General features: G+C 47.3%; 1 protein-coding gene across 3 annotated transcripts in view; it reads right to left on the reverse strand.

Annotated features, from left to right (window-relative positions):
- dachc (dachshund c) overlaps positions 1-8,820 on the reverse strand; it is a 100,133-nt gene extending 91,313 nt beyond the window's left edge. For 2 of the 3 annotated variants that reach the window (XR_010464719.1, XR_010464718.1), the window contains exon 1: positions 8,049-8,820. Coding sequence is in view for 1 of the 3 variants with exons in the window: in XM_065022607.1 (XP_064878679.1) it covers positions 8,049-8,599 (551 nt within the window). In the remaining 2 variants the exon portion in view is untranslated. The remainder of the gene's footprint in view (positions 1-8,048) is intronic. The other variant, XM_065022607.1, reaches the window with a different exon arrangement.
- Between the last annotated feature and the right edge of the window lie 605 nt (positions 8,821-9,425).

Here is a 9,425-nt window from a genome sequence, read left to right on the forward strand (position 1 = left end):
ACCTATTCCCTATATAGTGCACTACTTTTAAACAGAGGCACCCTATTCCCTATATAGTGCACTACTTTTAACCAGAGGCACCTATTCCCTATATAGTGCACTACTTTTAAACAGAGGCACCCTATTCCCTATATAGTGCACTACTCTTAACCAGAGGCAGCCTATTCCCTATATAGTGTACTACTTTTAAACAGAGGCACACTATTCCCTATATAGTGCACTACCTTGGACCAGGGCCCACAGGTCTGTGCCATTTGGAATGCAGAGTCCTTTTCGGCCCCTGTTTTAAAGTGTGGTGCATAGTGCACTACCTTGGACCAGGGCCCACAGGTCTGTGCCATTTGGAATGCAGAGTCCTTTTCGGCCCCTGTTTTAAAGTGTGGTGCATAGTGCACTACTCTCAGTCACCCTGAGATCAGCCCAACTACAAAGCTCCGGAACTTTCCAGTAGTTTCCCTTCCTTCATTAATTAGTGTTTCCTAAAACCTGCAGGAGTTCTGTCTTACTGATGGAAAGCAGGGTCGAGGTACACACACACACACACACACACACACACACACACACACACACACACACACACACACACACACACACACACACACACTCCGTTACAGAAAAACAGAAAGTACACAGAGACAAAACAGAGATAAAAGTGGTTGTTTAATGTCAGTTCAGTTCCTCTTGGCTTTCCTTCACAACATACTGTTTATTTACTAACTGATCAGTCTGTGGGAATGTGTGTGTGTGTGTGTGTGTGTGTGTGTGTGTGTGTGTGTGTGTGTGTGTGTGTGTGTGTGTGTGTGTGTGTGTGTATCATCATCCATGTGTGTGTGTATCCAACAGTTCCCCTCCAGTTGGTTTTTAACCAGGGCAACAGTTCCCCTCCAGTTGGTTTTTAACCAGGGCAACAGTTCCCCTCCAGTTGGTTTTTAACCAGGGCTTTAACAATAACTTTACAGTAACACGGCCTAGCCCTAGTCGCTAAATAACTTTACAGTAACACGGCCTAGCCAGCCTAGCCCTAGTCGCTAAATAACTTTACAGTAACACGGCCTAGCCAGCCTAGCAGTAGTCACTAAATAACTTTACAGTAACACGGCCTAGCCAGCCTAGCAGTAGTCACTAAATAACTTTACAGTAACACGGCCTAGCCAGCCTAGCCCTAGTCGCTAAATAACTTTACAGTAACACAGCCTAGCCAGCCTAGCAGTAGTCACTAAATAACTTTACAGTAACACGGCCTAGCCAGCCTAGCCCTAGTCGCTAAATAACTTTACAGTAACACGGCCTAGCCAGCCTAGCCCTAGTCGCTAAATAACTTTACAGTAACACGACCTAGCCAGCCTATCCCTAGTCGCTAAATAACTTTACAGTAACACGGCCTAGCCCTAGTCGCTAAATAACTTTACAGTAACACGGCCTAGCCAGCCTAGCCCTAGTCACTAAATAACTTTACAGTAACACGGCCTAGCCAGCCTAGCAGTAGTCACTAAATAACTTTACAGTAACACGGCCTAGCCAGCCTAGCAGTAGTCACTAAATAACTTTACAGTAACACGACCTAGCCAGCCTATCCCTAGTCGCTAAATAACTTTACAGTAACACAGCCTAGCCAGCCTAGCCCTAGTGGCTAAATAACTTTACAGTAACACAGCCTAGCCCTAGTCGCTAAATAACTTTACAGTAACACAGCCTAGCCAGCCTAGCCCTAGTGGCTAAATAACTTTACAGTAACACGGCCTAGCCCTAGTGGCTAAATAACTTTACAGTAACACAGCCTAGCCCTAGTCGCTAAATAACTTTACAGTAACACGGCCTAGCCCTAGTCGCTAAATAACTTTACAGTAACACGGCCTAGCCAGCCTAGCCCTAGTCACTAAATAACTTTACAGTAACACGGCCTAGCCCTAGTCGCTAAATAACTTTACAGTAACACGGCCTAGCCCTAGTCGCTAAATAACTTTACAGTAACACGGCCTAGCCCTAGTCGCTAAATAACTTTACAGTAACACGGCCTAGCCCTAGTCGCTAAATAACTTTACAGTAACACGGCCTAGCCAGCCTAGCCCTAGTCACTAAATAACTTTACAGTAACACGACCTAGCCAGCCTAGCCCTAGTTGCTAAATAACTTTACAGTAACACGGCCTAGCCAGCCTAGCCCTAGTCGCTAAATAACTTTACAGTAACACGGCCTAGCCAGCCTAGCCCTAGTCGCTAAATAACTTTACAGTAACACGGCCTAGCCAGCCTAGCCCTAGTCGCTAAATAACTTTACAGTAACACGGCCTAGCCAGCCTAGCCCTAGTCGCTAAATAACTTTACAGTAACACGGCCTAGCCAGCCTAGCCCTAGTCGCTAAATAACTTTACAGTAACACGGCCTAGCCCTAGTCGCTAAATAACTTTACAGTAACACGACCTAGCCAGCCTAGCCCTAGTCGCTAAATAACTTTACAGTAACACGGCCTAGCCCTAGTCGCTAAATAACTTTACAGTAACACGGCCTAGCCCTAGTCGCTAAATAACTTTACAGTAACACGGCCTAGCCCTAGTCGCTAAATAACTTTACAGTAACACGGCCTGGCCAGCCTAGCCCTAGTCACTAAATAACTTTACAGTAACACGGCCTAGCCAGCCTAGCCCTAGTCGCTAAATAACTTTACAGTAACACGGCCTAGCCAGCCTAGCCCTAGTCGCTAAATAACTTTACAGTAACACGGCCTAGCCAGCCTAGCCCTAGTCGCTAAATAACTTTACAGTAACACAGCCTAGCCAGCCTAGCCCTAGTCGCTAAATAACTTTACAGTAACACGGCCTAGCTCTAGTCGCTAAATAACTTTACAGTAACACGGCCTAGCCCTAGTCGCTAAATAACTTTACAGTAACACGGCCTAGCCAGCCTAGCAGTAGTCACTAAATAACTTTACAGTAACACAGCCCAGCCAGCCTAGCCCTAGTTGCTAAATAACTTTACAGTAACACGGCCTAGCCAGCCTAGCCCTAGTTGCTAAATAACTTTACAGTAACACAACCTGGCCAGCCTTAGTGTGTGTGTGTGTGTGTGTGTGTGTGTGTGTGTGTGTGTGTGTGTGTGTGTGCTCTGTGAAGTGGAGACAGAGAGCTGAGGTTCCCTGAGGTGGATTAATGAAAAGGCCTTTCATGGAAAAGTCATCAAGCAGAGAGAGGAGAGAGAAAGGTGGAAGGACATGTGGTGAGCTGCAGGATGCACCGGGAATGTGTGTGTGTGTGTGTGTGTGTGTGTGTGTGTGTGTGTGTGTGTGTGTGTGTGTGTGTGTGTGTGTGTGTGTGTGTGTGTGAACAGAGCTGTGGGAATCTGAGCCATGGCGTGGAAGAGGACGTCTGGGTGAGATTTTAATTAAAGTCTGAGACAAGAGGTCACACACCATGCCCCCTCTCACAAACACACTCTCTCTCTCTCACAGGACTCAATTGACTTCATTTACAGCATTTAAAAGACACACTATTCTGTCCACTCCACTATTCTGTCCACTCCACTATTCTGTCCACTCCATAGATTCTGTCCACTCCACTATTCTGTCCACTCCACTGTTCTGTCCACTTCACTGTTCTGTCCACTCCACTATTCTGTCCACTCCACTGTTCTGTCCACTTCACTGTTCTGTCCACTTCACTGTTCTGTCCACTCCACTATTCTGTCCCCTCCACTCTTCTGTCCACTTCACTGTTCTGTCCACTCCACTATTCTGTCCAGTTCTCCACTATTCTGTCCACTTCACTGTTCTGTCCACTTCACTGTTCTGTCCACTTCACTGTTCTGTCCACTCCCCTGTTCTGTCCACCTCACTGTTCTGTCCACCTCACTGTTCTGTCCACTCCACTGTTCTGTCCACCTCACTGTTCTGTCCACTCCACTGTTCTGTCCACTCCACTGTTCTGTCCACTCCACTATTATGTCCCCTCCACTATTATGTCCCCTCCACTGTTCTGTCCACTCCACTATTCTGTCCACTCCACTGTTCTGTCCACTCCACTGTTCTGTCCACTCCACTGTTCTGTCCACTCCACTATTCTGTCCACTCCACATCTCAACACTGTTCTGTCCACTCCACATCTCAACACTGTTCTGTCCATTCCACTGTTCTGTCCACTCCACATCTCAACACTGTTCTGTCCACTCCACTGTTCTGTCCACTACACATCTCAACACTGTTCTGTCCACTCCACATCTCAACACTGTTCTGTCCATTCCACTGTTCTGTCCACTCCACATCTCAACACTGTTCTGTCCACTCCACTATTCTGTCCACTCCACTCCACAACCAGCCTAATCAGGTTAATACACATACATCTTATTGAGGCCACCGGCTGAGAAAAACATACTGAGGAATACTGTATGCAGAAATGTGTGTGTGTGTGTGTGTGTGTGTGTGTGTGTGTGTGTGTGGGTTTGAGTGTGTGTTACCTGAAACATGAAACGCTAACAGGAGGACACAGCAGCTGGAGCTTAGTGGAAGAGACAAAGCAGACACACACAGACACAGACACACAGGAACACACACACACACAGACACACAGGAACACACTCAAGCCTCCCTGGAAACCACCAGCCCATCCAGTCTCACTTTGAAAACAGGTCATGAAAGACAGGGACGTGTTGCAGTCAAAACAGTGGAAAAACTATTCTGTCAAGTAACCCTGACTGTACAGTACAAAGCTACTGGGTGGGAGGGTGGGGATGGCTGACTGGGTGACTGGCTGACTGACTGGGTGACTGACTGACTGACTGGCTAACTGGGTGACTGGCTAACTGGGTGACTGGCTGACTGGCTGACTGACTGACTGACTGGCTAACTGGGTGACTGGCTAACTGACTGACTGGCTAACTGGGTGACTGGCTAACTGGGTGACTGGCTGACTGACTGACTGACTGGCTGGCTAACTGGGTGACTGGCTGACTGGCAGGCTGGCTAACTGACTGACTGGGTGACTGGCTGACTGACTGGCTAACTGGGTGACTGGTTAACTGGGTGACTGGCTGACTGACTGGCTAACTGAGTGACTAGCAGACTGGCTAACTGGGTGACTGACTGACTGGCAGGATGGCTAACTGGGTGACTGGCTGACTGGGTGACTGACTGGCTGACTTACTGGCTGACTTACTGGCCAACTGGCTAACTGGGTGACTGGCTGACTTACTGGCCGACTGGCTAACTGGGTGACTGGCTGACTGACTGGCTGACTTACTGGCCGACTGGCTAACTGGGTGACCTGCTGACTGGCTCCCCAGCAGAGAGGGTAGCAGTGTGTTTTAGGAAAAAGAGGAAAAGTCCATGTGATGCTGATCTCTTGTCATATCTATTTTATCCCCCCATCCCTCTCTCTCTCTCTCTCTCACACACACACACACACACACACGGTATTCCCAGCTGTGGATGATATGTCTGTCTGTCTGAGGGCCAAAGCCGTATAATGAATGACAGTGCAGGCAGCAGAGACATGGAGCAGCCTGCCTGAATAATGATGTAATGACAATACAAGACAAGGTGAGGATGGAGTACTGTTCCTCCCCCTTTCCCTCTCTTCTTCCTTCTCTCTCTCTCTTCTTCCCTTTCTCTCTCTCTCTCTCTCCCTCTCTCTCTCTCTCTCTCTCTCTCTCTCTCTTCTTCTCTCTCTCTCTCTCTCTTCCCTTTCTCTCTCTCTCTCTCTCTCTTCTTCTCTCTCTCTCTCTCTCTCTCTCTCTTCCTCTCTTCTCTCTCTCTCTCTCTCCCTCCCTCTCTCTCTCTCTCTTCTTCCCTTTCTCTCTCTCTCTCCCTCTCTTCTTCTCTCTCTCTCTCTCCCCCTCTCTTCTTCTCTCTCTCTCCCTCTCTTCTTCCCTTTCTCTCTCTCTCTCTCTCTCTTCTTCTCTCTCTCTCCCCTTCTCTCTCTCCCTCCTCCACACACTCCTGTGTTCCCATGTCTTGTGTTTAATCCAGGCTGGGATAGGGAGAGGCACAGACTCCTGTTTGATCCCAGGAATCCTTTTAACTGATACCGGATCACATTCCATCGCCGACATTCCAGGGGTCAAGAGTGGAGAGTACATGAAGACAGTGTGTGTGTGTGTGTGTGTGTGTGTGTGTGTGTGTGTGTGTGTGTGTGTGTGTGTGTGTGTGTGAACGCAGTACAGATATCACATTACACTGCTGTTATTGTGTATTAAGCCATCAGAGAGGATCAGAGAGACCACACCCCCTGAGAGATGGCAGATGGCTTTTTCTAGCAGCACAGTAATAATGTCCCTGGCTATCATCACTGGCCCTAACATGCACATATGATCTCTGTCCTTACCCTTCACAACACAGACATGAGAGAGTATGTGTGTGTGTGCAGGAGAGTTTAATCACACTGGCAGATGAGAGGACCCTCTCTAAAGACATGACAAGAACCAGAGTCAAAGGTGTGTCTCCCTCTATTCTCTCTCTCTCCCTCTATTATCTCTCTCCCTCTATTCTCCCTCTATTCTCGCTCTCCCTCTATTCTCTCTCTCCCTCTATCTCTCTTCCTCTATTCTCCCTCTATTCTCCCTCTCCCTCTATTCTCCCTCTCCCTCTATTCTCTCTCTCCCTCTATTCTCTCTCTTCCTCTATTCTCTCTCTTCCTCTATTCTCTCTCCCCCTCTATTCTCTCTCTCCCTCTATTCTCTCTCTCCCTCTATTCTCTAAGCTATAGGGTTTACTGTAACATCTGTTCTAGATTATTATCACTACAGATGAACAAGATCCACACATACAGGAAGAGATGAACAAGATCCACACATACAGGAAGAGATGAATAACTAACATCTATATCTCAAAAATAAACTATCTTTAAACTGGAGACATATCATTGTATGAGTGGGAAACAGGATTTGCCCTGGACTTGTTGTGATGTGCTTGCTGTAACTCAATGGAACCTTGTCTTTGTGTGAGAGACAAGAAGATCAGATTGCCTCGTTTAAACAAAGGTTCTCTGTCCGGGAACTAGTACTATTCTAAGTTACTGGCATGAACATAAACACCTGTGATCTCAACCGCTTCTCATTGGTGTCTAACTGTGGATTATGACTGAGGTCTGAGTGAAGCCAAAACTAAAGGCTTTGACTCAGAGTGGCGTCACTGGTGAGTCACACGTAGTTTGCTGGAACAAACCCAGGCAAAGACATGTAGGACTGGATGGTTCATATGAGTAAATGAATAAATGTCAACAGTAGTCTTTTAACAAGAAATACGTCTTTAACCTGTAAAAAGCTGGAGAGGACAGAGGCTAAACCAACTCTTTCCCCAACAGCATTTTCACTTTCAAAATGCACTGAACAACTGATTAAGGCATAATCAAATAAATCACACTCTTTCTGATATTAACTTTTTAATTTCCTGGGTCAAGAATGTGTTCAGTGTTTGTCCCAAATGGCACCCTGTCCCCCTATGTAGTGCACTACTTTTGACGATGGCCCACGGAGCTTTGGTCAAAAGTAGTGCACTACATAAGAAATAGGGTGCCGTTTGAGACGCTCCCTCTGTCATCTCAGTGCTAATGAGCCAAACAGCAGGTCACACAGAGTTACAGAGACCAGCCTATTTACATAATTAAATCATAAATATAGAGAAATAGACATCTCAAAGTGTATGTCTCCAGTGATGAGCTCATCCTCGGGGCTACAACTGATTGATACGAGAAGGCAGTTACACTACACGCAGAAAACGACGAGAGAAACAGCCAGTCAGCAGCGCCCTGATTTAAACGGCCGCTTTGGGCCAAATGAAAATTAATTAATTTCTGTGAAGAATCAATTTATCAGAGTAACTAACAGTGTTAAATGCAAAGAGATGGGGAAGAGAGAGAGAGAGAGATCGTGTGTGTGTGCGCGCCGCAAAATCCCCCATTACGCACACCTACACATAATTGCAGAGACTCAGTTTGAGCCACTGAAACACTTTTAAAAGATTGGAAAAGGTGCCATTATTTCAACAATGTTGCGTTGTTCGGTCGCTTCAACTCTTTATGAAGACATCAGAGATAGATGAGGGCACCATGGAAACCAACTCACCTGGCGTTAGTACAGTCGTTGTACAGCGTCTCGAAGTCTCTCCTGGAGATGAGTTTACACCGGTTCACTCCCGGTTGGATAGCTCCGAGGCCCCGGAGGATGCGGACCTGTTCCACGTTACAGACCACCGGTGTGATCTGGAGCCGCTTCAGCTTGGTATAGACCGTGTGCAGTCCGCCGACCAAGTGTTTCAGAAACAGGTCGAACGCCTGCGGGAGGCAGATTAGCTCGTTGTCTTTTACCGTGAAAGAGGCGAGCTTGGCGCCTCTGACCTCGACCATTTTAACCTCGTTGTTTTGCGGAGTGTTCTCAACCGGCGACGGGGTAGAATACACCGGTTTACAGGGCAGGACGTCGACCGGTGCGCCAGGGCTACCGACAGGTACTGTTAAGAGGTCCGCGCTGAAAGGGTTCAGTCCGGTGGGCGCGATAGACGGTGAAGGGGATGAGGACGTGGTTGCTGGTGGCGGAGAGTTGGTCTCCGGTGAAGTCTCTATCGGAGGCGGTTGGACGAGAGGAACCAAGGGCATGAGAGCAGCCGGAGAGGCCATGATCCAAATCTGTATTTAAAATAAAAAACAAGCTGAAAGTCTCGAAAGTCAAGTGTAGTCTAAAAAAAGTGTCGCGAGAGAAACAGAAATCAAAGAGTTGAGAGCTCGTCGGTAGTTTAAAAAAAATTAATTGAGAAATGTCGGAGATGCAGTGAGTGGGATAAAGGGTCCGTGCCAGGTTACCGATGACAGAATTGAGCTAGAGTGAGGAGCTCGCGGACGGGATGATACTGTCACATCATGAAAAAGAGGAGGAGCCTCTAAATATTCTTAGAAAAACATCACACGCATCTGTTGACCGTGTTCAGAACATGCGGTCCATTAGGCTAGAATAAAACTGGAATAGAAACTGAACACCTTGATGAATCATTTGTATAAGCAGCACAAGCTCCGGAGATAACGCTATACCTCGCCACTGAATTTTAACTGTAGGATGTTGACTATTCACAGTGTGGAAGCTGCCCACTGTTTAGAAATAATAACCCCCCCAAAAGGGCCCTCTACGGGGGGAGAAGAGGGACAGACAAGAGGACCCTGACTTTAACCTCTGACCCTCCTCAAGCCCCCACCCCATCTTCCTGTCACACACCACATTGGGGACTGAGCCTCCACAACCCCTCGAATGCATTCCCTTGACCGTTCCCTGCTAATGCTGATGAAGACTGAGGTTTGGAGACTCTCTTCTCTGCACACAAAAAAAGCATATAGGCTAAGCATATAGGCTAATTGAGTCCGCTCAGAAAGATACATAATGACACTAGCACTGACTTCGCTGATTATCGAGGAAGAAATGTGCTGACAACAGCTAGTATCCATCCACTTGGCC

This window comes from Oncorhynchus nerka, linkage group LG2 (assembly GCF_034236695.1).
Source record: "Oncorhynchus nerka isolate Pitt River linkage group LG2, Oner_Uvic_2.0, whole genome shotgun sequence".
Classification (NCBI taxonomy): domain Eukaryota; kingdom Metazoa; phylum Chordata; class Actinopteri; order Salmoniformes; family Salmonidae; genus Oncorhynchus; species Oncorhynchus nerka.